This window comes from Geotrypetes seraphini, chromosome 7 (assembly GCF_902459505.1).
Source record: "Geotrypetes seraphini chromosome 7, aGeoSer1.1, whole genome shotgun sequence".
Classification (NCBI taxonomy): Eukaryota; Metazoa; Chordata; class Amphibia; order Gymnophiona; family Dermophiidae; genus Geotrypetes; species Geotrypetes seraphini.
Window position 1 is genome coordinate 107,903,191 of NC_047090.1, and position 26,166 is coordinate 107,929,356.

General features: G+C 43.1%; 1 protein-coding gene across 3 annotated transcripts in view; it reads left to right on the plus strand.

Annotated features, from left to right (window-relative positions):
- SMOC1 (SPARC related modular calcium binding 1) overlaps positions 1-26,166 on the plus strand; it is a 447,006-nt gene that overhangs the window by 185,338 nt on the left and 235,502 nt on the right. For all 3 annotated transcript variants that reach the window (XM_033950924.1, XM_033950922.1, XM_033950923.1), the window contains exon 3: positions 3,572-3,684. In XM_033950924.1, the coding sequence (XP_033806815.1) occupies positions 3,572-3,684 (113 nt within the window). The remainder of the gene's footprint in view (positions 1-3,571; positions 3,685-26,166) is intronic.

Here is a 26,166-nt window from a genome sequence, read left to right on the forward strand (position 1 = left end):
TTTGATGGTCGGTATATCAAATTGTAAATAAACTTGGAAACTTGGTTATGGTTAATGTGACCTGTTGAGAGCTTCAATATAAATTTGCTCTCCGCCTTCATGTCTCCCCTCGAAGGGCTTATTTGGCAGGAATGGCGCAATCCTCCCGCTGCCCTAAATGTGGTAGTCGGGAAGCCACTTTGGGCCATATGTTTTGTATGTGTCCTCTGGTACAACGATTCTGGGACTCTTTACTTACAGCCATTTCCTCTCTTTGGCAGTGTGGTGTGAATTTGGAGCCACACATACTGTTCGATGTCTTTTCTTTGTACTCCCCTACTTCTACTGGATATGCAGCTTTTCTTCAATGTGCTGCAGTACTTATAGGGAAAAAGGCTATTCTTCTCCCATAGATTCTTGAAATCTGGGATATACACATCCAGATCACAAATATGTGCATATTGCAAAGGGAGGTGGGCTAAATGTGTTTTAGGCGGGACTAGGATGAGGCTTATTTCAAACAAAAATGTACATTTATGTCTCCTGAAATATATATTGTAGGGGTGTTTCCTTATTTGCACCTGAAGGTTAGGCCTCTCTGACAACATCAAGCCTGAACCATTATTTGCAAGAAATCATTCCAGCCTGAACCTAACAAGAAGAGAAAGAAGAACACATCTTTGCTGTTTCTGCCTGATGCATTCTGGGTATGTACCAGAACTGTATTCTAGTCAAGGACATCCAGTTATGCCTATGTGATCTTCCCATGTGAATCTTGGGGGAGGCATACTCCTATGCTGTGCTTATCTATTGAAGGCGCCTGTGTCTCCTAGCCTGTACGAGACTTTATACAGAAAGGCTATTCATCTAAGTTCTGTTTCTGGATTGGTCCGAAGAGGTCATCTGACGAGATCCAAGTGAAAAGGTGCTAATTATAATTTAGTCTGTGTTTGGATGTGGGTGAAATCGCATCTCATCACAGGTGTTCTCCACGCACCTCTTTTATAATAATTAAGACCTGAACAGTTACCTCGTGTGACTCTCTGTCAGAGAGAGTAAATCGGACTTTAAACAGACCTAGATTCCATCACATCAAGGAAATCTTTGCTGCCAACCTAAATTATAGCTGCACCAGTGGCTGATGAACTCTTGTTCCTGTAACAGAAGGATTTCTATATCTGCTAAGCTGAGGAGAGATGTCTTCCATTTCACCTGATTCTGTGCTAAGGCCTAATTGGATGGTGAGAATACGGAATTCTATTATCTTATCAGCTGGGGTTAGATAAAGTACCCTATTGTGATATAGGATAAGGTTTGTAAAGCTACTCTTGGTGATAACTGTAATAGATTGCTGCTAATCAGGAATTGTTATTATAAGGAATTGTTTAGTGTGTGTAAGAATTAGTTACGTATTTATCTAGCAAGTGTGTTGTGATAATTATGTACTGAGTTTCATATCTGTAATCGAATATTTTGTGAACAATAATTAGTTATTGCTGCTGGCTTGTGAATTATATTTTTCTATTTTCATAATAAAAGTATTTCTCATTAGCCTTGGTCTTGTGTCGTGTAAGTAGGCAAGAAAGCTGAACCTGGATGAGATATTATAATCTTCCCTAGAAACTAACAGGCACATATTTGTTTATGTAACTGATTAGTGGACCATAAATCTTTCTACAATATTGGGATTTATATCTGCTGCCATGGCTTTCTAGGTTATATAAAGGTGCAGTGCTCTACTGGAAGGATTAGGAAAGGTCACCCCCTTGATCTCCCTCTGTTTTTGTGCCTTGTGAAAGCAATATTGACAAATTATATCAGACTTTGTGACAACTTGAGAAACAGAGACATGCATGTGGCGATATTCAGCCAGTGGTGGGCAGTATTTTGCTGACCGCTGCTAGCTTTATTTTCTGATATTCAGAGCAGGGCCATGTCTGGGTATTGTCGTTGAATATCCATATATGTGGCTGGCTAAAACATAGCTGGTTAAGTGGGATATACAGCATTAACCTTTGATGAACCATATAAACAAAGGATTGTGTTTTATACGGTTGACTTAGCTAGGTAAGGACTGAATATTGTCACTAACTGACCCCCGGAATGCCCAGAAAGATGCTGGTTTTGGCTTAAGAATTAGGGACTGAAATCTATATATTGTGCCTCCAAAAATGGAGCCCAAAAAGTGCTATTTTACAAACTGTGCTTAGGCGTGGTTTACAGAATAGCACTTACATCCAGGAACTGTGACTACATTTAGGCATGGCCATTTGCATCAGTGAAAATATGGTACCTATGCCTAAATTTAGTTGTGGAGGACGCGATTCTATAATTATGTGCGTAACTTAAAGAAAGGCCACCGATTTGCCCATGACTCGCTCATTTCCAGATTTAGGTGTGGATCTTGTGCCTAAATTTACATGCATAACCCTTAATCGATTGTAATTAATGCCAATGAATTCTTGTTAAAATACTGATTAATCAGCACAAATTAGCTTTTTATTCAATTAAATTGCGCTCATAATTTGGGTACGTGACCAAAATTATGCATGCAATTTTTGATACTTTTTATAGAATTATGGGGTAAGTGGGCATTTTCAGCAGCACTGATTATGGCTATTTAAATTGCTTTGAATATTGACCCCTATGTTTCTAAAACAGCAGACATATACCATAAACAACCCAGTTCCATGAAAAATGGCTTTAAGTGCAATGATTGAAAAAGGAGAGATTGTTTTGTTTGGGGTGTGACTCCAGTGTGGTCTCTCATTAACCTTTTTTCTGAGCACTTGTAATGCCTAAAATATAAGATACAAATTTAGAATGGAACAGCGGCCTAGCGAGGGTGAGAGGCGCCTGGGGCAGTGGAGCCCTTTCCCTGCCCTCCCGCTTCTCTGCCTCTCCTGCTGTGCAAGCGCGCATCTTCCCTTCTCCCGTACTTTCCCGGTACGAGTAGCATCACCAACTTGCTGCCCGTGTCGGCTCTCCCTCTGATGTTACTTCCTAGGTGTGGGTCCCAGAAGTGATGTGAGAGAGAAAGCCGACACTGGTGCGAACAGTAGGTTGGAATTGTTGCTCTCGCCGGTGAAGAACTAGAGGTACGGTGGGGTGGTGGTGGGGGGGGGGACTGGGAAGGATTCAGGGGTGGAGAGGAGGACGGATGCCTTCGCCCCCCACAAAGACGGCACCCAGGGCGGACCGCCCCCCCTTTACTAGGCCACTGGAGTAGAACTGGGTTGTTTATGGTATTTGTTATTGGTATTCCCATTCCTGGTTCTTTTTCTATGATAACCTCTTTGCCTTATTTTTTGGTAGGTGATCTGAAACGCCAACAAATTGTGCAAATGTTACCATGATGATTCCATAGACATTGACAATTGCAAAATGGGTGTTTCTACCACACATACACAGAACATACATGTCCATTTCTTAATATATTTTATGAAATTCTCTACTTTGGCAGATCCTTTTCCAAAATATTAGTGGAAATTGACACATCCTAAGCTGGACGTCTCAATTCCAATTTGCATGTTCTTTCTAAAATCTCATGGAAGTAACATTGAGAATTTGGGCCTGTGTGGTTCCTCTGCAGATGCTGGCCAAAGCAAGTGTCGACTTGAGAGGGCTCAGGCACTGGAACAGGCGAAGAAACCACAGGAGGCTGTTTTTATTCCAGAATGCAGTGAAGATGGATCATTCACTCAAGTAAGACCTTTGATCCGATTTTCTAACCATCTGCCTGCTGGTGGTTTTGTTCTTGTTATCAAAGCTGTAAGCCCCTTTCATATTCCCATTGGAAGAAGAGCTCTTTTGAAGTGCATTTTTAATAGAGATACTCAGGAGGCAAGCAGATATATCGAGTCTTGCATGCTACTTTCATAGAGGACATACTTGCTGTTTTTTAAAAAGTGTGCCATCTACGTCTATCATGACTGCATTGGAGTGTGCATGAAAACCTAAAAAAAGTGATATGTTTGGGGATTGATATTCAGACCACAGGAGGCAATCTAGCAGTGTCCGGCAGTCATTAGTAGGTCCATATATTCAATGCCATGTCTGATGACCGGCATTGAATATCTAGATTCTTTTTGGTTGGCACTAACAGGCTAAATTAATATCATCACTGGCCAGTTAATAGCGGCCAAAGATTGGGCTGCTATTTATACGGCCCGATTTGGCCAATAAACTTAGCCAGTCAGTTCTGAATTTTCCAGTTATCAAGCAATATAGCTGATTAACCTTTAGCTGTTAACTGTGAATATTCAGCAGAGATAATCAGTTACCTTGTGCTGAATATTCAGGGTTAGCCGGTTAAACGCTATTTAACCAGTTGGTGGCTATTTCTGGCTAGTTAAATAGCTTTGAATATCAGAGGGATACATACTAAGGCTGTGGTTCTTAAACCTGTCCTTGGAGACCCCCATCTAATTGGGTTTTCATGATATCCCTAATGAATATGCATGAGGCAGATTTGCATGTCTGTCACCTCTGTTATATGCAAATCTGCCTCATGCATTTTCATTAGGGATATCATGAAAACCCAACTGGCTGGAGGAGTCCCCCAGGACAGGTTTAAGAACCACTGTTTAAGGGATCAATATTCTGCCCACATTAGTAAGTTATTATAAAAGAATTGTGATATAGGCTTAACTGCACAGGAGAAGTCTTGTAGAACATAAGATTATCATATTGTGTCACCCCATTATTCTATACTATAAAAATTTTAGTTCTCCTTTTAAACCTTAAATTCTTGTATATGTAATGTAATGTAATTTTATTTCTTATATACCGCTAATCCGTTAGGTTCGAAGCGATGTAATGCCAGGTGTCCTCTTTTTTTGTATATGTGATTGTTTAAATGTATTGATTGTTTGTATTATTGGCTTTTAGAATGTAAGCCACCCAGAAGGATTTTCCATGGTGTGGGATGGCAAGATTTTAATAAACTTGGAAATTACCGTATTTTTCACTCCATAAGACACACTTTTTCCTAAGCCCAAAAAGGGGGGTAGATCTTATGGAGCAAATACACCTCCCCACCCCAGTACCTTTTTAAAACTGGCGGTGGTCCAGCACAGTTTCCTGCTGGATGGCTGCCTTTCTCTTTGCAGAGCAGCGCACAATGCAGGAGCGTGACCTTTGCGCTTTCTGCCTGATCCCGTGCCGCTCCGTGATTGGCTGAGGTCAGTTCTCATGAGGTCACGCTCCTGCGTTGTGAGCTGCGCTGCAATGAGAAAGGCAGCCGTCCAGCAGGAGACCGTGCTTGGCCACCGCCAGTTAAAAAAGGTACAGGGGGGCTGTGGGCTGCTGCAAGCTTCAGGCTTCCCAGCACCAGATGCATCAGACCACCAGACACACCTACATGTAGAGGAGGAAAAACCAAGAAAAAAATTCTGAACCATATTTTTTTTCTTGGTTTTTCCTCCTCTACAAGTATGGTCAGGTGCATCTTATAGACTGAAAAATACAGTAAGCAGTTTGCAAGCCATTTCCAGCCAGCTACTGTAACCCCTGATAGTCAATGCTGGGGCATGCGTGGTTCCTGGTATTCAATATCTGGGTTTATCCATTGACCCGAAAGTTAATTGGGCACCTGTCAATATTCAGACTGGTGCCCAACTAAGTTGCTGCATGAAGTTGGGAAAGCATAGGGTTACCAGATATCTGGGAAAACCAAAACTTATCCTCTTTTTAGAGGACTGTCCGGGTGCCGAGAGAGATTTCCAAAACCTGGCATTTTGTCTGGGTTTTGGACGTTCCCTCTTCTGGAGGTTCTCAGTGCATTTGTGGACATCTGCACGATGATGACCTATGCATGTGCGCATGTCATCACGTTGACGTCTATGCATGTGCAGAGGCCCTACAGACTTTGAGGAAGAAGACAGAAGGTTCGGATGGGGAAAGGGCTGGGGACTAAATGAAGTGGAGCTGGAGGCAGAATAGGGCAGGACTGGGGATGAAACGAGGCGATGCCAGGTGTCCTCTTTTTTTAAAGAGGATATCTGGCAACCCTAGGACATGGCATAGTAAGGGAGGTGCCGGGGTGGGGGGGGGGGAGGTCTGCCCCAGGCACGGTCTTCCTAAGGGCATGGCACCTCTCCTCCTCTCTGCCCCCACCCCTGCTCCTCTACTTGCTGTATGTGTGCGCAGCCCCCTTTCCTTCCCCGTACCTTTTTTACTTCCCCAGCACAAGGTTGCTTCCCACGTTGGTGTCGGCACTCTCTCTGATGTCACTTCCAGGACCCGCACCTAGGAAGTGACATCAAAGGGCAAGCCTACACCGACGTGGGCATACTGCTCTCGCCAGAGAAGTTAAAAAGGTACGTGAAAAGGGAAGGGGACATGCGTGTGGCAGGGAAGGTGGGGAAGAGGGTGGGGGAGGGGCGCCACAGACCCTAGGAAGCCCTAGCTTTATGCAGGTGCTTGGTCAGTTAGTAGACTGAATATAGCTGCTAACCAGCTAAGTTGGCACTGTGCTCATGTAAACCGCTCTGAATTGTCTCCCCAGTCATTAGTAGCAGTATGGAAGCTTTCAATAAACAATAAACAATTGTGCCCTATCTCTGCCCTTGGCCCATACCTAAACTAGCCAGGAGCCTCTCCTGCTCCATTAAACCTTTTTGAATTTCAACCCCTAAATTTATTTATTTTAAAAAGTTTATATACCACATACAATCTACACAGTTTACATAGAAACATGCATAAAAGTTTGACAATACAAATATAATTATCATAAAACCTAATTCTGCATATCATTTTAATAACATCGGAATGTATAGATCCAAATCATTAAATTATCACAAACCTTCTCATGATGATTTAAAATATATTACATTACATAAATGTGTTCACAAACAAATGTGGTTTCAATAATTTCTTAAAGCCTGCTCTGGATACACAAAAACGCAAGACAAAATGTTCCAATGGTTCATACCCCTACCGACAACATAGCATCCCCAATCCTGTGTAATTGACCTAAAGCTCATCAAAATTAGCTTCTGTCCAAAAACTTGCCTGAAACTTTTCCACGTATGGATCCATGCCATATAAATGACAATTTTATACAAAGTGTTGGACTGTTAAGTATGATTTTTTTTTTTAAACATTATTGATAATTCTGAAGTCAATTCAACTAATATAAGCATTAATGAAATTTATGTCCAACTTCCCATGGAAATAGGTGGTGGCCTTCACTTCTAGATTTAATACTGGCAGAGATCTACTGCATTTCTCTTCTGTGTAATGGTTATTTTTTACCCACCTTTATTTTTCCTTCTGCTCTTTCTCCTCTTAAAAAATAGAGCCTTCATTTGAAATATAGGTGCTTTTGCTTTTGGAGCATTAAGAGATTGATTTAGTTTTGATACTCTTTCATCTCAAGCCTTAACAATAATTAGTCTGTCGTTGTGTAGAGGTATGTGGACTATGTTGATGTTGGCATGACATATTTATAAAACACAGTGCAGGGAGCCAATTTAGCATTTAGTGGTTTTCTCTCTCTCTCTCTCTCTCTCTTTCTCCCTTGGAGAAGCATTTCACCATGTGCAACCCATCAGTTATCTATCCACACCATGGAGATTAAAGTATAAGAGAAAGTGTTGGAGTTTTCACAGAAGCCGTCTGTTACCACCAGACAGGCAGCTCTTGGACTATTTTTTGACCTTCTTCTTGCTGTTTATCAATGCGGCTCAGACACTGCTCAGAATCCATTTTGGTCCTAAATCTCATTTAAATGCATATGCAATCAACTTGTAAATTGGCCATTATGGATGTAATCAAACATGAAAGGAAATTCTAAAATACTTCCAGGCCTTACTTGCCAAGGGGAAAATACACTTCTAGCCCCTCCCCTTGAATTCTTACTTTCCCCTTCCCCCCAGCATAATTGGTTTTGGGAGAGAAAGGGAGGGCTGGTAGTGGGCGTATAAGAGTGCTATCCTCTGCCTCACCCCCGTACAACTCTCTTTCTTCTCATATCTCATTCAGGCGAAATCCGCTTTCCTCCTCCCATTTGCCCTGGAGCCTTCTCACCCTCCTCTGTCTGCTTGCCACTGTCCTCTTTCTGTTTCCTACCTTTCAATAATAGGGCCAAATACATCTTCTTTCTCTTATCTCCCTGTCCCTAGATTCCTGATTAGGGACAAATCATGGCACCCTTCTCTTCCTTTTGGTCTTTTATTTGCTTTTTAGGCTCTCTTGCCACTCAACCTAGGCAAGGAGGCGAATGGATTTTCAAGGCCTTGCACTGCATCATGACTAATGAACAAGCCTATGGCGATTCCAGGTATGCCACAAACGATTTTAAATTTATAGACATTCAGTGAATGGCTGGTCGGTGGTTTTCAAGCCCTTTTCTAATTAATGGGTTTTAAAAAAATGTGATTCGGCTGATGCTGTACATAAGAACATAAGAATTGCCGCTGCTGGGTCAGACCAGTGGTCCATTGTGCCCAGCAGTCCGCTCACGCGGCAGCCCTCTGGTCAAAGACCAGCGCCCTAACTGAGACTAGACCTACCTGCGTATGTTCCGGTTCAGCAGGAACTTGTCTAACTTTGTCTTGAATCCCTGGAGGGTGTTTTCCCCTATGACAGACTCCGGAAGAGTGTTCCAGTTTTCCACCACTCTCTGGGTGAAGAAGAACTTCCTTACGTTCATACGGAATCTATCCCCTTTCAATTTTAGAGAGTGCCCTCTCGTTCTCCCTACCTTGGAGAGGGTGAACAACCTGTCCTTATCTACTAAGTCTATTCCCTTCAGTACCTTGAATGTTTCAATCATGTCCCCTCTCAATCTCCTCTGCTCGAGGGAGAAGAGGCCCAGTTCCTCTAATCTTTCGCTGTACGGCAACTCCTCCAGCCCCTTAACCATCTTAGTCGCTCTTCTCTGGACCCTTTCAAGTTTCAAGTTTATTAGGTTTTTGTATACCGCCTATCAAGGTTATCTAAGCGGTTTTACAATCAGGTACTCAAGCATTTTTCCCTATCTGTCCCGGTGGGCTGACAATCTATCTAATGTACCTGAGTAGTACCGTGTCCTTCTTCATGTATAGTGACCAGTGCTGGACGCAGTACTCCAGGTGAGGGAGCACCATGGCAAGGTACAGTGACATGATAACCTTCTCCGATCTGTTCGTGATCCCTTTCTTTATCATTCCTAGCATTCTGTTCGCCTTTTTTGCCGCCGCAGCACATTGCATGGACGGATAGCATTCAGAGGGTAGAGCTGACCACACACTTCTAGGGTGCAATTATTACTTAGATAGGAGAGACTTTGGTGGCAAACACTAAGGACACCATAGTTCATACCGAATAAATCAATGTAATGGGAAACTGCTGCTGGTTCCAATAGTGCCTGGGTTTTTTTCACAAGAGACATCGGAAAATACCTGATACAATGCAGTCTACCAATGAAAGTTGCAGTGAAGGCAGTACTTTTGGTTGTTTCCAATCAAATAGCATCAAACTTACAGTGGCATAGCAAGGGGTGGAGGGGGCAGACCGCCCTGGGCACCATTTTGGTGAAGGCTCCGGTACCTCTCCTTCTCTCTGTTCACCCCCTCTTGAAATCTTCACCAGCAGTGAGCAGCATCTCCTACCTGCTGCTCGTGCCAGCCTCAACTCTCCCTCTGACATCGCTTCCTGAATGCAGGACAAGGAAGTGATGTCAGAGGGAGAACTGAGGCAGGTGCAAGTAGTAGGTAGGAGATGCTGCTCACTGCTGGTGAAGATTTCAAGAGGTATGTGGCGGGGAAGAGTGTGTGTGTGTGTGTGTGGGGGGGGGGGGCAGGCATATGATGCAGCCCTGATTGTGAGCCCTTCTGTCTTTCTCCCCCTCTCCATCCAGTATTGTCCGTCTCTCTTTCCTCCCATAAGACCCATCCCTCACCATCATTGCATTTCATCTCCTCACCCCACAATTTCCCCATCATTCTCTCCCTCTTCTCCCCTTCACTCACTGATACCTCCATTGTGCCTTCATGAGTCTACAGAAGCAAGAACAAGTAGGAAGGGTAGACGAAGAAGTAAACTAAACTAAACTAAACTAAACCTTAAATTTATATACCGCATCATCTCCACAGAAGTGGAGCTCGACATGGTTTACAGGAATTAATAAAGAAAGGAACTCCAATGGAAAGAAGAAGGGCTTGGTAAACAGGAAGGAAAGAGGGGACTTAGAATAATGGAGGGGGAGGGGGTAGACGAGCAGAGCCAGCAGTGACATGCACAGGGCTCTTGTAGCTTCCAGAGTTGGGGGAGACATGGCAGGAAAGGGAAGGTTTGATCATCCTTCCTACTTGTTCTTGCCGCTGCAGACCTGTGTAGGGTGGGGTGCCTATAAGGAAGAGGCATAGAGGGACATAATCAAAACATACGTCTAAGTCTGATTTGGATGTTGGGCGCTAGTCGCCCAAAGTCAGCAGGCACAACTATCTGTTCTTGAAAAATACATCTAAAATATACTTTTTAAAAAAAATTGTCCATCTGTACATTTCAAGTTTCAAGTTTATTAGGATTTTATATATCGCCTAACAAGGTTATCTAAGCGGTTTTTGCAGTCAGGTACTCAAGCATTTTCCCTATCTGTCCCTGTGGGCTCACAATCTTTCTAACATGGTTCATAGACAACGGCGCGAAAGACAAAAGCGCGCGCTGACAATTGAGCGCAGCGCGGAGGCGCGCACCGCACAAAATTACAGTTTTTAGGGGCTCCGACGGGGGGTTTAGTTGGGGAACCCCCCCAGTTTACTTAATAGACATCGCGCCGGCGTTATGGGGGTTTGGGGGGTTGTAACCCTCCACATTTTACTGTAAACTGAACTTTTTCCCTAAAAACAGGGAAAAAGTTAAGTTTTCAGTAAAATGTGGGGGGTTACAACCCCCCACCCCCCACAACACCCCCACAATGCGGCGCAATGTCTATTAAGTAAAGTGGGGGGTTCCCCCCCAACGCCCCCCGTCAGAGCCCTAAAAACAGTAATTTAGAGTGGCGCTCGCCTCCGCGCTGCGCTCAATTATCTGGGCGCGCCTTTGCCCCGGCGCGCTTTTGACCTGACACCATCTAACATACCTGGGGCTACGCCCAGGCATTTGATCGTCCAGACCTCCACTACGTCTATCTTTATACCACATTCTTGTCCAAATATTTGTCCAAGTCCAAAATGCCCAGAACAAGACATTTTGGACATGGGAGAGACCAGCAATGTGATGGACTGGCTACCCAGACATGGCAACAGAGCAGAGGGCACCTTACAGGGCACTGCTGTGAATTTCACAAAAAGGGTGCCACATAAACATTTCACCAGAACTCTCATATAAGTAATGTTGAGCACTGCAAAACCCACTGTATCCACCTGTCTACAACCCCAATAGCCCTTATAGCAGGTGATACCTATATGACAGTACAGTAGGGTTTTGGTTTTTTTGGTGGGCTCACATTTTCCACCATGAATGTAGTGGTTAGAGTGGCTTATGGGCCTGGATCCTCCTCTCTATGGTTCACTAGTGCAACCCCCCAGTCTACTTAAGAGACCTCTGTGTATCTGTACTAGGCTTTCCTATAGCAGGTGCTGATGTTCCAGAGATAGGCATGTATGTTTTTATTCTGATTTGTATGCTAGTGTGAGGGGGGGGGGGGAAATCAGTGATCACTGGGGGAGTGTGGGGGGGGTCTGTACTTTGTGTCTGCAGTGATTATCTGGTCATTTTGGATACCTTCTGGGCACTTAGACCTGGTTTTAGATTGCCTAAATCACAACGAAGCTCATAAAACTTTTGATTATCCCTGCAGTACGACTAAGTGTAGGTCGGCCCATATCCCACCCTCCCCACTCTTCTAAAAATGCCCCTTTCAGCTCTGGGCGTACAGCGGCATTCGGAGGCTTAAAATGTCCCTGTATACGTCTAAAAAGCTGTTTTGATTATCGGGACTTGGATGACCTGTCTTTTAGGTTGTCCAAGTACCGACTTGGGTGCCCCATAGTAACTGTGTCTATGTAAGATAGCAGGCAGCATATGGACTCTGTTTGTAGCGAATGATGCTGTATATAAGGTTCATGCAAGTTGTGCAGTGTGCATATTTATGTCTTTGGAGTATATCTTGAAGAGAACCATAGTAAATGTTTTTTGTGTGTGAAGTTTGTGTAGTGTAATGTGATGTATTTGTGCCTGTGGGGTGTTCAGAGGTGTGTTATTATGAGGGGATGCCTAGTTGTTTCATTTCATTTGTATACAGTATATATATGATATACTGCTTATTGCAAGAGGCACAAGACCATATATAGTAAAATCAAAATCAAAATCAGAAAATCAGTAAAAAATTAAAGTAATGCATATCAAACAGTGATGATTTTAAGTGCTTTATAAACTGTAAAAACTTGTTTACACCGCTCAGCTCCTGAGCTAATGAGTTATATTGAAATGGACCAAAATAAGAGAAAGTACTAGAACCTGCTGAAGTCAGATGGTTGTCAAAGATTGGAGGCAATCAGAAAATCCCTTACTGTAATAAATGAATCAGGGTGTATCTTGACAAGTGACGAACCAAATATTACTGCTCACCTCTATATAAAGCTTCAAAAATTATACAAAAAACCTTTAAATGCAAGTAAGTCTGTGTAGAATCCACTATGATGTCTGTGTTAGGAACATAGAACTGTTTCTGGTAATTTCACATGCACCCAAACTGAGCTATAGGATCAGATTCTGAAAGTCATCCAAAGTGTCATTGTGACCACCAAAGCTGGACAATGGGTCACCTCGCAAATAACTGAAGTTTGTGCCCATTTGCAGGCAGGCTAGATTATATAAGTTTCTGCTGCTACTAAGAGCTGTCGACAGGCTTGCAGATCTGAACTCAAGCATTTGATTCATGCAATGCTTGCCATCGAGAAAAGAATGATGTACGGTAGTCGTGTGTTGCTGTGCAGTCAGAGCTCCAAGTAGACTAAATTTTGCTCCTGAGAATGTATTTTTCACTGTGATGCAGAGCAGCACAGTTTTGTAAGGAGAGAGAATTAAACAACAAACTTGCATGACATAATCTGGTTTCCACTTTGAAAGGCATAAAACATAGATATTTTAATAGTACCATTTATTACAAGATTTGGATCTCATTGATCAAGAGTCCTCCTCTAAAGAAATGGAGAGATGCAGGCTGTTCTCAAGAGCCTGCACATAGTTTTTCTAAACTGGACCATAAACCCGTTGCTTTTTAAGATGGTGGGTAACTATAACATCTTTTCCCATTTATTCCAAGATTGTGGTAGGTGTCAGGACAAAGATATTTGGGATACTGGCCAGGGGCCTAGCAACACTCCTGATTCTTCTGCCCCAAAACAATGAGAAGCTCTGGAAAGTTGCAAAAAAAAAAAAAAAAAAAAAGAAGCCATGTTTTGCTGATGGATACTAAACCTCAAAAAGAGTAGAGGAGTAGCCTGAGAACCAGAGGAACTGGGTTCAATTCTTGTTGCAGCTCCTTGCGACCCTGGGGGCAAGTCACTTAACTCTCCATTGCTCTAAGTTTAAAAAAAAAAAAAAGCAAAGCAAAACACTTAGAGCTCCTTTTACTAAGCTGCGCTAGCGGTTTTTGCGTGCACTAGATGCTAATGCCAGCATTGAGCTGGCATTAGTTCTTGGTGCATAGCGCGGGGTTAGTGTATGCAGTAGAGAATGACACGGTGGCGGGTTACCCGTGGCTAGCCGCAGTTAGCCGCGGGTAACCCGCCGAAAAGAGGAAGAAAAAATAGTGGCCTCTGCGGGACGGGGACAAGGCCATTCACCACCCCGTGGAGCGGTGAATGGACTTGTCCCCACAGTGAGGCAATCAAGGATCGCGCGGTCCCCGCCATCTCCCTCCCTCCCTCCTTACCGCCGGTTGAATTTCTGCCGGTCTGCGCGCAAAAAAAAAAAGCCTCCTTCCTTTTCCCCTGCTCTTACCGCCATGCTCATGCTGCAGCTACTAAAGCCTACAGGAAGTCTTTCCGACGTCAATTCTGACGTCGGAGAGGACGTTCTGGGCCAGCCAATCGCTGCCTGGCTGGCCCAGAATGTCCTCTCCGACTTCAGAATTGAGTCAGAAAGACTTCCTGTCGGCTTTAGTAGCTGCAGCATGAGCATGGCGGTAAGAGCAGGGGAAAAGGAAGGAGGCATTTTTTTTTTTTGAGCGGCAGGGAGGCAGCAGGCTGGCTTCGGCTAGGGAGGGAGAAAGGTAGGCAGGCAGGATTCGGGGGTGGGGTGGGACAAAGTGTGGAAGGCAGTGAGAGGGACATAGGAAGGAGGCACTGGGGGCACTAAAGACAGAAAGGGGCACTAAAGACATGGGAAGGAGGCACTGGGGGCACTAAAGACAGGAAGGGGCACTAAGGACATGGGAAGGAGGCACTGGGGCACTAAAGACATGGGAAGGAGGCACTGGGGGCACTAAAGACAGGAAGGGGCACTAAGGACATGGGAAAGAGGCACTGGGGGCACTAAACACATGGGGAGGAGGCACTGGGGGCACTAAAGATAGGAAAGAGGCACTAAGGACATGGGAAGGAGGCACTGGGGCACTAAAGACATGGGAAGGAGGCACTGGGGGCACTAAAGACAGGAAGGGGCACTAAAGACATGGGAAGGAGGCACTGGGGGCATTAAAGATAGGAAGGGGCACTAAGGACATGGGAAGGAGGCACTGGGTGCACTAAAGACAGGAAGGGGCACTAAGGACATGGGAAGGAGGCACGGGGGGCACTAAAGACATGGGGAGGAGACACTGGGGGCACTAAAGACAGGAAGGAGGCACTAAGGACATGGGAAGGAGGCACTGGAGCACTAAAGACATGGGAAGGAGGCACTGGGGCACTAAAGACATGGGAAGGAGGCACTGGGGGCACTAAAGACAGGAAGGGGCACTAAGGACATGGGAAGGAGGCACTGGGGCACTAAAGACATGGGAAGGAGGCACTGGGGGCACTAAAGACAGGAAGGGGCACTAAAGACATGGGAAGGAGGCACTGGGGGCACTAAAGACAGGAAGGGGCACTAAGGACATGGGAAGGAGGCACTGGGGGCACTAAAGACAGGAAGGGGCACTAAGGACATGGGAAGGAGGCACTGGGGGCACTAAAGACATGGGGAGGAGGCACTGGGGGCACTAAAGACAGGAAGGAGGCACTAAGGACATGGGAAGGAGGCACTAACACCAACGCATAGGACATGCCGGTGCCCAAAGATCTGCTGTCTTCTTTTTGCTGGACCTTGAACATCTGCGCATGCTCAAGGCCTTCTAGTCTCACTCTCCGAGAATCTCAAAGAGAGTGAGACTAGAAGGCCTTGAGCATGCGCAGATGTTCAAGGTCCAGCAAAAAGAAGACAGCAGATCTTTGGGCACTGGCATGTCCTGTGCGTTGGAGCTGGTGCCAGTTGGGGGTAAGCCAATGTGTTTAGGTGGGTGGATGGGAGCGTGGGGGATGCCAGATTGCAGCGGGGGGAGAGGGGTGGCGACGCGAGCGGGTGGGGGGTGCCGGATCGCGGGGGGAGGGGGAAGATGTGGAGCAGCGCCGGTGTCCTCAGGGGAGCGTTTAAGTTGAAGCAGCGCCGCTGGCCTCGGGGGCTGGGGGCAGGTGGGAATGTATCAAGTGAGTTTCCCTTGGTTCTTATGGGGAAACTCACTTTTATATATGAGTACTTTGGTTTACAAGCATGCTTCTGGAACAAATTATGCTCGTAAACCAAGGTTCCACTGTATATGTAAACAGCTTTGATTGTAACCACAGAAAGGCAGTATATCAAATCCTATCCCTTTTCCAATGTAAACATTGTGGCTTGATTTGATAGTAGAGAGCTGCATTGGAATGGATTCCCAATTCATAAGGATAGGATAATATACATCTCAGATCTTTCATAGAGCCTCTTTTTCCATTTCAATATACTTCTCCCATATATCATTAAACTTTGCCCATTGATTTGTTAAAAGGGCCGAAAGTCTATATTTTTCACACACTGTTCCTAAACGCTCCCTCATATCTTTTATTGTGGGTACAGCTGACATACGCCATGCTGAGCTAGTGTCAATCTGGCAACTATAAATGCCAAGTCCAAAAGTTTAGATTGAGAGGATGTTAAACCTTCTATACTTACTCCCAACAAGGCCCTTTCAGCATTCAACTTAAGTGGAGTGTGAATTAATTTGCTCACATAATCAAATGCTTGCTCCCAGAACTTCTGGACCTTTTGACATTCCCACCACATTGATAGAATGTACCTCTTCCACCACATCCTTTCCAACTAGTAGCATCACTCTGCTTAGTACATTTACTAATTAAAACCAGAGTAATGTACCAATGCACTAAGAGTTTAATAGCTTTTTCCACCAAGGTGACTGCTCTAAGTGTCTGAAAAAGATGTAATACGATTTCCCCCCACTCATCTATGGACCATTCCTTCCCCAGGTCTTTTCCCCATGCTTTCATATATGATGTTTTTATTTCTTTATCCTCGTTTATAATTTTATATGACTAGGAAACACACCCTTTTACTACTAGCTCCCCTAGCCCTTTTCAAATTCGGATTTCTTTAAGACTCCATGACCCCTTATATGTCAATATGTAGCCATACCTGTAAATAAGGGAAAATATCTTTTGCTTCTAGTTGATATTGATCCTGGAAATCTATAAAAACTTTTACCTCCCCTTCTTCAATTAATTGACCAAAACATCTTAACCCTTTTGTCTTCCACTTCTTAAAAATTCCCCCCTCCCTGCCTGGTGTAAAGTCTCACGCATATAATATAGGGGAAAAAATACTTTTCTCTTCCTAAAAGTTTTTTCCCAACACTTTTCCATATTTCCAGAGAACATTTACTAAAAGGATTACTTATATTTGTTAAATCTTTTTCTCCCACCCATGGTAAGTATTTCAGATCCCTAATACCCTCTCTCCCATCTAACATTGCTTGTTCTACCCTTACCCAAAGCTTAGATGGGGATGAATGCCTTTCAACTATTGCTCTCGGATGTGCTGCTTTATAATAATTCTCCAGAGAAGATAGACCTAGTCCTCCTTCTGCCTTAAGACTTAAACATTGCCTGTTTTCCATCCCTTGGACGCTTTCCTCCCCATATAAATCTCAATATCATATTATTCCATTTTTGGAAAAACTGTTTTGGAATTTCTATCGGTAGTACTTGGAATAGATAAAGAAACCTAGGAAGAATCATCATCTTTATCACTTCCATATGTCCTAACCATGAGATGAACAACTTATTCTACCTTTCTAGGTCTTTCTGAATATCTGTTACTAATGGTATATATTTCTGCTGGAACAAAAGTCCAATCTGCTCCCAAAGTTATTCCCAGATAACGAATGGATCCCTTTACCCATCTCAAGGGCACTAATCTCTAATTCCATAATCCTCTCCATAGATGCTGATATGTTCATCACTTCCGTCTTATTTAAATTAGCTTTGAATCCTGATATTTGGCCATATTCACCCATGGTATCCTTGAGGGCAGTTAAGGTCTTCTCAGATGCCTCAACAATAGCTAATATGTCATCTGCAAACAAAGACAACTTTTGCTCTTCACCTATCACCCTCAGGCCTTTTATATGTTGAGATTGTCTGATTTTCTGTGCTAAGTGCTCAATGATTAATGCGAAAATCAAGGGGAACAACACAACCCTGCCTAGTCCCTCTTTGGAGTTCAAATGTAGTGGAATAAAGGTGTTGAACATTTATATACATATTTGGACATAAGTGATTTTGCTCAAGGTTTATAAGGAGTGTAAGTGGGATTTAAACCTGGTTCTCCTGGTTCTCACGTTGCTGTTCAAATCATTAGGCTACTCTTCATCCTAATGGGCTCACTACATTTATTTGTTTGGCATTTGATGGACCACCATTAAAAACCAACCATAAAAGATTGGAAAATTAAAAAACAATATTAAGAGATAATGCATGAGAGAAGAATGTGCTTAGCACAACAGAAAAAGGTAATAAAAAACAAATTGTCATCATACAATGGCTTCTGCTGCTGAGGGATCAATTTTCATCAATGGTTGAATAGCTTCAAAATCAAGTCATGGGACAAATGACCAGAATAAGATGCTATAAGATTTATACATCACCCACTAGTATAGCCAGAGTAAGACTGATCTTCAGAGTAAGCTAGGTCTTCATTTCAACTTGAGGAGTGGCTTAATGCTGTCTCAGCACCCTCAAGAATCAGTTACAGTTAAGGGGTCTTTTACAAAGGCGTGCTAGCTGATTTAGCACGCACTAAATGCTAATGCATCCATAGAATATAATGGGCGCATTAGCACTTAGCACGGGCTAAATTGGCTAGCGTGCCTTAGTAAAAAAAAAACCCTTATTTTATTTGATATACCACTTTTTTTAACAATTGTAGTCAAATTAAGGTGGTTAACAAAGTTAAAAAACAATGGGTACAAGATTATAAAAAAAATCAAACAAAACAGACAGGGGAAAGACCAATGCTGTAAACAAACTGGGACAAAAGGATATTCAGGGAAGGGATGAGTTACAATATATTTAGGGGAAATGGGAAAATAATAAAACAAAGGAAAAATACAAGAGATTAAGGGTTTATGGTTTATGGTTAAGGGGATAAAATTTTTTTGTTTTGTTTATTCCGGGATAGGAAGCATCTGTAGGGATTCACAGTGAAAAGCCTTTCTGAAATAATAAGCCTTGAGCTGTGACTTGAAGACTTTAAGAAATTTTTCCGATCTCAGATAAAGTGGTAACGAGCTCAAAAGGCTCAGGGCATCATTGAGAAACTTGACTCACGGTTAGCATCCAGGAACAATTGTCGAAATGATGCGAGTTCAATTCCCACTTCAGCTCCTTGTGACTCTAGGCAAGTCATTTACCACTTCATTGCTCCAGGTAAAAAATAAGTACCTTTCTAAAAAATATGTAAACTGCTTTAATTGTAGCCACAAACAGGAAAAGCAGTATATCAAATCCCATCTCCTTTATGCTAAACTGAACATTCTCCTCCTTATGACTCATCCTGATGTCTTCCAAAGAGAATACAACTGAGCCTAGTACATGGGAGGGGGGAGGAGATTCCTTGTCACTGCAAAGAGAATAAATGGGAGAACTAATATACTCCAGGTGAGGAATTCAAAGGACAGTGGAGAATTCTAGGGGAGCAGAAAACTGTCCTAGACTGCCTGTTTAGAATCATCCCTCCTCCTGTCCTAGTAAGAGTAGTGGAAGACCAAGGGAAGTCTGAGATGGAAGCAGTAGAGAGTGACATGGTAATTGTTACCAGAGTAATGGGGAGGACCTAGACCAATTTGCACGATATTATCGCAGTAGCAGTAGACCGTTTCATACTAGTGCCATGGGAGCAGGAACCGCTGTCGCAGTAATACTGAGGCAATGGAGCACAGGGCATCCATCCCCAGACCTACTTTTTAACAAACCTGGTAGTCTAGTGGCCTCTTTGGGGGCAGGAAAGAACCCAATTCTTTCCTGTCTACTTTCCTGTCTACTGTGAGCTGTCTAATTTCAAGGTTAACAAAGCGATGGGGCCAGACAACCTACACCCCAGGGCACTCAGGGAGTTAAGTGACTTCTTGGCGGAACTGCTATCCACGCTCTTCAATCTCTCCCTTAGTACAGGTAGAGTCCCGTTGGACTGGAAAACGGCTAACATCATTCCATTCCACAAAAAAGGATGCAGGACGTGCTGCGAACTACAGACTGGTGAGTCTCACATCAATAGTGAGCATGCTAATGGAAACTCTAATCAAACGCCAATTGGATACGATCCTGAATGAGGAGAATCTACAAGATCCCCGTCAACATGGATTTACAAAGGGGAGGTCCTGCCAATCCAACCTAATCAGCTTCTTTGACTGGGTGACGGGGAAGCTGGATGTTGGGGAGTCCATGAACATCGTATACTTGGACTTCAGCAAAGCATTTGATAGCGTACCACACCGCAGGTTGTTGAGCAAGATGAGTTCTATAGGATTGGGAGACACATTGACAGCATGGGTTGGGGATTGGCTTGGAGGTAGGCTTCAGAGGGTGGTGGTGAATGGCACCCCTTCCGAAACGACGGAGGTGATCAGTGGAGTGCCGCAGGGTTCGGTCTTGGGCCGATCCTATTCAACATCTTCATAAGGGACTTGGCTGAGGGGCTTCGAGGTAAAATAACGCTATTCGTCGATGACGCCAAATTATGCAATGTAGTAGGCAAGAACACAACAGACAAAAGCACAGTGCCTGACGAAAATTCAATGCCCAACAATATGGTGCATGACCTACTCCTACTGGAGTGCTGTTCCAGGACCTGGCAACTAAGTTTCAATGCCAAAAAATATAAAGTCATGCACCTTGGAAGCCAAAATCCATGCAAGACTTACACCCTTAATGGTGAGATCCTAGCAAGGACTGTAGCAGAACGAGACTTAGGGGTGATCATCAGTGAGGACATGAAGACTGCCAAGCAAGTGGAGAAAGCTTCATCTAAGACTAGACAAATCATAGGTTGTATACTGTGGGACCGGGATCCTGGCGAGGCCTAGTAACTCCACAGAATCCCAGTCTTGGCTCGAGCGTAACCGTGGTGGGCCACAGCTGGCCTGGTGCCTCCCATAAACTGCACACCACACTGGCCGGGTTTTTGTCCAAATATATCACTTTTATTTATCCACAAGAAAAGTTTCAAACAAAAAAAGTCAAAATTTGGCATTCAAAGTAAAAACCCAAAACATTCCAATTTTCTCTTGTTCTGCTTTCTTTCTCTCATGTGCCAGTTCTTTTCACTGCACCCTCAGTGCTGGCCAATTCAAGTTCCCAAATTAAGAACATAAAATACAGATCATGTTAGGGGTTATTTCCCCAAGCAGTGCTAGAACCGTACCTGCCTTGGTAATAGTTAGGCTACCTGGTTCTAGGCACTAATTAGGCTTCTGGTAGATTTGAGTGGCAGTTCCCTTTTCCTAGGAGCAGAGGGACTTGTACTCCCACAGGTGTGGCCACTTTTCCACTTATCTAACCCAACAGTAAATTCAGCAGCTTCCAGCCCAGGTTGAAAACAGGATACAAAATCCTTCACAAAACATAAAACTCAAAAAGGAAGAACAAAAAACAAAACCCCTTTTACCAAGGAAAAAGGACATTCAGGTTTTCCTAAACCTATTCCCATTCCATAGGGTGTTCTTCCCCAGACATAGCATTACTCTCTAACCAGTCCATGTCACAAACCTCAGATTGTGTTTCAGGGTTTTGCATTTCCCTATCCTGGTGAGAACTTCTGAAGGCTGGCCAAAAGTTAGCTGCTGTAGCTGGTTTCCTTCTCAGCTTCCCCTGAGCTTCCAGTCCCAGCTGTCCCTCCCCTCTCACTGACGAGGGAGCTTCAGAAAAAGGGAGACTCGGCCCATAACCACGCCCCCTCACAGCAGCTTTAGCTAATTCCTTAAAGAGCCCTGTCCTTCCCGTTCCAGCCTGAGCTCTGTGAGTTTTTTAAAGGGACAGGCTCCCTCTTAACCTTGTGCTCAGGATTTTCCCTATACACAGGATATTTCTTCTCCTTAGTCCCTGGCACATTATTAATGCTTCCCTGCTCTTTTCCCTGGGCTTTTCCCCGGGCTTTATTAGGACTAGCCAGATCCCTGTCACAATACGTAGGAGTTTCGTCAGCCGTAAGCCCGAAGTCATTATGCCATTGTATAGATCCATGGTGAGACCCTATCTGGAATACTGTGTACAATTCTGGAGGCCACATTACCACAAAGATGTGCTGAGACTTGAGTCGGTCCAGCGAATGACCACCCGGATGGTCTCGGGACTCAAGGATCTCTCGTATGAGAAACGGCTGGATAAATTGCAGCTATACTCACTCGAGGAATGCAGAGAGAGGGGAGACATGATCGAGACATTCAAATATCTCACGGGCCGTATCGAGGTGGAAAAGGATATCTTCTTTTTCAAAGGTCCCACGGTGACACCAGGAAATACTTCTTCACCGAAAGGGTGCTTGATTGCTGGAATAGTCTTCCACTACAGGTAATTGAGGCCAGCAGCGTGCCTGATTTTAAGACAAAATGGGATCGTCACGTGGGATCTCTTCACAGAGAAAGGTAGGGGAGGGTTATTGGGGTGGGCAGACTAGATGGGCCGTGGCCCTTATCTGCCGTCTGTTTCTATGTTTCTATGTAACTAGATAACGCAGGGTTAATGTAGGAGGAATTAATACCTTCTAAATAGGAGGCAGTAAGACCCTGATTTTATGAATGGTGTCTACCAGAAAGCACCTAGATCGGGACGCCTACTGATGTAGGCTAACTGAATGCTTTTTTTAAATAGGTTCAATACAATTACAAAAATTAATTTTCATGTAGACGCTTACATCGATAGGCATCATGTAGGTATCTACACTAAGGCGTCTACTGTCGCATAGCGGCACCTACCCAAAAAGTGGGTGTGGATATAGGCAGAGTCTGGGCATGAAAATAGTTAGGTGCTGGTATTTTAGGCTAAGAAAGCTTGGCCTAATATACCAGTGTCTTAAGTTGTAGATGCCTAGCAGCACCCAAGTTAACTTAGATGCTGCTAGGTGTGATTCTACTATTGACACCTAACTTTGAATGATACAAAATAAGTACCGTTTCCAATGGTACCTATAAGAGTTAGGCGCTGTTTATAGAATCAGGACATAAGTGCTTCCGCATTAATTTTTTGCAGGTTCTGTGTGTTAATGGGAGCATTAGTGCATGACCTGCAAAGAAAAACCCCCAATCTTACAAAAATGCTACAAAAATCTGGGCTTAGCACCCGGGAAAGTTGTGCATTTGAATGCATTAAGCCAAGATTTTACCGTTCCTTACCCCCTCTCTTACTAGGGTGCGCTAACTGATTAGTACGTATTAATCGAATTAGTGCACGCTGAATGCTAACGCGTCCATAGACTAACATGCACGCATTAGCGTTTAGCGCATGCTAAATCGATTAGCGCACTTTAGTAAACGAGGGCCTTAATAAAAGGGCCCTGAGTCACTGGATTGGTTAAGTAGTGTGACACCTAAAGGAACTTGCAAAAGGCTTGAAGATTTTTTTAAATTTATTCTGAGTTCTAAAAGTAGTCCTTTCCTTATTGTTAGAATCTACCATTAACATAAAAAGTGTTTGAGTAAAATACCCTCTCCTTTGAGCTGGCACATGTCTGGCAATAGATTCTATTGCTTTGAGAGCTATTACTGAAACTTTAAACTCTATAAAGGCACCTAGGAATGCAGCGCTCGGCACATGCCAATCTTAAGTTAGTAACCCCTTCTTCTTCAGATCAGAAATAAACAAATGTTGGCAAAATGAGTTACCTATTTAACAAAGACCTTGGCTTTCTTTCCCACTACAAAGAAATTCAAACTGCTTTGTCACCTCTTTGTCTCCAACTACCACTGAAATGCTTTCATGTTTCCCTTGTATATACTGTTTTTGCCAACATTTGCTTATTTCTGATCGGAGGAAGAAGGGGTTACCTTCAAAAGCTAATCATAAACTACATTAAGTTAGTCCAATAAAAAAGGTATTATTTTTTCCTTTGTTTTTGTTTTATTTCTACATATTATCTTGAAGACTGGACTAACACGGCCACCACACCATTTCACTCAAACATACTAAAATAATAAAAATATAATTGGAAATCAAACTTTGTGCATAAGCCAGATTAAGAGCAGTGTATTGGAAAAAGCAAATTTGATAATCCAGAAAATGTCCCCATAGCAATAGATAGGATTTCTAGCAGCAAACTTCTGCAGTAAATGTTTCCTTTGATTCTCAATGGTTGGAATTCAGTGAGATTCATTGAACACCAGATCCCAATGTATTCTTCTGCAATCCAATGTAACATTAGCATACCCTTGATTATGGAACTGGAAGCTGTTATCTGACAGGAGACCGCTACGTGAGAGGCCTGTGAACAGAGACTAGAGTCGCAGGGTTTGACAGTTTTTGATTTGGTTGAGCTGGTTCTCCTGATCATTCTCTTTGAAGCTTATCTCATTCAAAGGGAAATCCCCATTTTCTTTGGAGGTAGGATGATGGTGTTGGAGATTGAAGCGGTCAGCCGCTGAAGTCAACCGTACATCCTTTTTACCCACTTAGAAGTTATGCAGGACATCTTTCATGATACCCTTTCCACTTGAGAATCACATTTTGTGATACTACAGAAATATTTCTGATAGTTATAGATATTGATTACGTCACACAAACATTAAATAAGAATCAGGTAGAAAGCAAAATCAAGTAAAATCAGGTTAAAAAATTCCCAAACTTTGCACATAATTCTTATGTATGCCACTAATGTGATATTAATAGACTCTTCCTGAAAAGTCTTTTCATATTTGGTACTTTTGAAAATATAAGGAGGTTTTGTATATTGTTAGTAATTCTAATTAAACTTTCAGACACATGATGGGAATTTTTATGCTGGACGTGAGCATACAAAAACAGCTTGATTGCTGAGAATTTTTTACATGTTAGTCATTGGGAATTTTAATCATGATACAGGAAGTCATGATAAAGTTATTTTTGTTAGAGAGTTTAGAGCAATGGTCTTTAGTGCATGGCCCTCGAAGTCCTCCTCTGTGACCCTGAAAAGCTCTTTAATTCCTATAAATGTGTCAATTTCAATCATGCCCACTTGATATAGTAACTGCAAACATTCTCTTAAGTGTGTTACTCAAGTGTCCCATGTATGGAATTTTCTACTATTGGCAATCCAAAATAAAATGGCACTGGACTAAAAAGCAAACAAGAGGCTAAGAATTATTTAAAAAAGAGATAGTTAACAAGAGTAAGAATGTTATAATGCCTCTGTTTCGCTCCATGGTGAGACCTCCCCTGGAGTATTGCATTCACTTCTGGTCTCCTTATCTCAAGAAAGATATAGCAGCACTAGAAAAGGTTCAAAGAAGAGGGACCAAGATGATAAAGGGGTTGGACCATGTATGAGGAAAGACTAAAAAGGTTAGGGCTCTTCAGCTTGGAAAAGAGATGGCTAAAGGGAGATATGATTGAAGTCTACAAAATCCTGAGTGGAGTAGAACGGGTATCGCGGTTTTGTAAAAGGGGGTAGGGATTGTATAACATGATCTGTTAATGTGCAGGCTAGCTGAGAGAAATAAGCAGGTACAGTTTTACAATGAGCTTCATCTTTTCTTGCATCCACAAGAGCACAAAGTGAATGGCGCTTTGGGAAATGAGTTTTGGGATCCAGCCAGGATCAAATGCTTCCTCTGTATTTCACATCTTTATCTTCCCACTGTGCAAGATTTTAGAAGCCTCTAGTTTAAATTTTCACCTCTTAGCTGATGATATACAGATTTTTCATTTTTTGGACTGAGGGAAATCAGGAGGAGAGCATGCAAAAGATTGATGAGGGGGTTAGAGTCGGTAGCAAGGTGGCTAGAGTCTAACAGGTTGGAATTTAAGGTCAGGCAATCTGAGGCCCTGTGACTAGATTATATCATTCCAGTTGAGGAATAGCAAAATTATTAGTTTTAGTCTATTCAGCTTTTCCATATACCGTCATTCCGTCCAAGTGCACAAGCAAAGTGGTTAACAGATATATAAAAGATAGAAAAGTGTGGAAAAGAAAATAGAAACTGCAGCTCACAATTTATTCACATGATTTATAAACTACACATGTCCATGAGTTAAAGTGCATGCTAATATTTACAGCTGCTCTTAAGTTGTAATGTCTAAGCCTTGAATGTAGATGCTATTGTTGATGGATTTCCACTAGTATTTTATAGAGTTACATAGGTACCTACGATGCTCATCTGCCAAAAATGTCTAAAATGGTTTCCAAACAGGCAGAATTTGAATATTTTCTACTGAGTTCATCCAAATAGGAAAGGGGCGTGTTCTGGGGTGTTTTTTGGGGCGGGACTAAGACAGCCCCGAAATCAGTGCATCTTTTAGCTGCGATAATGGAAGAGGAAAAGACATTAGAGTTTTAAAAGTATGTTTTTAACTAGACCTGTTTCCTTCATGTCCAAGTTAAAAAGAAAAAGATGCTCTGAATGACCAGCTTTCCACTGGATGGATTAAGACTTGACCTCCTCCTTAATCCCCCAGTCTTCCTCCCACCCCCTAAGAACTGAAACCAAAAGAGGATGCCAGGTGCTAGGACAGCATCAGGTATTATGGGTAGACCCAACAGAGC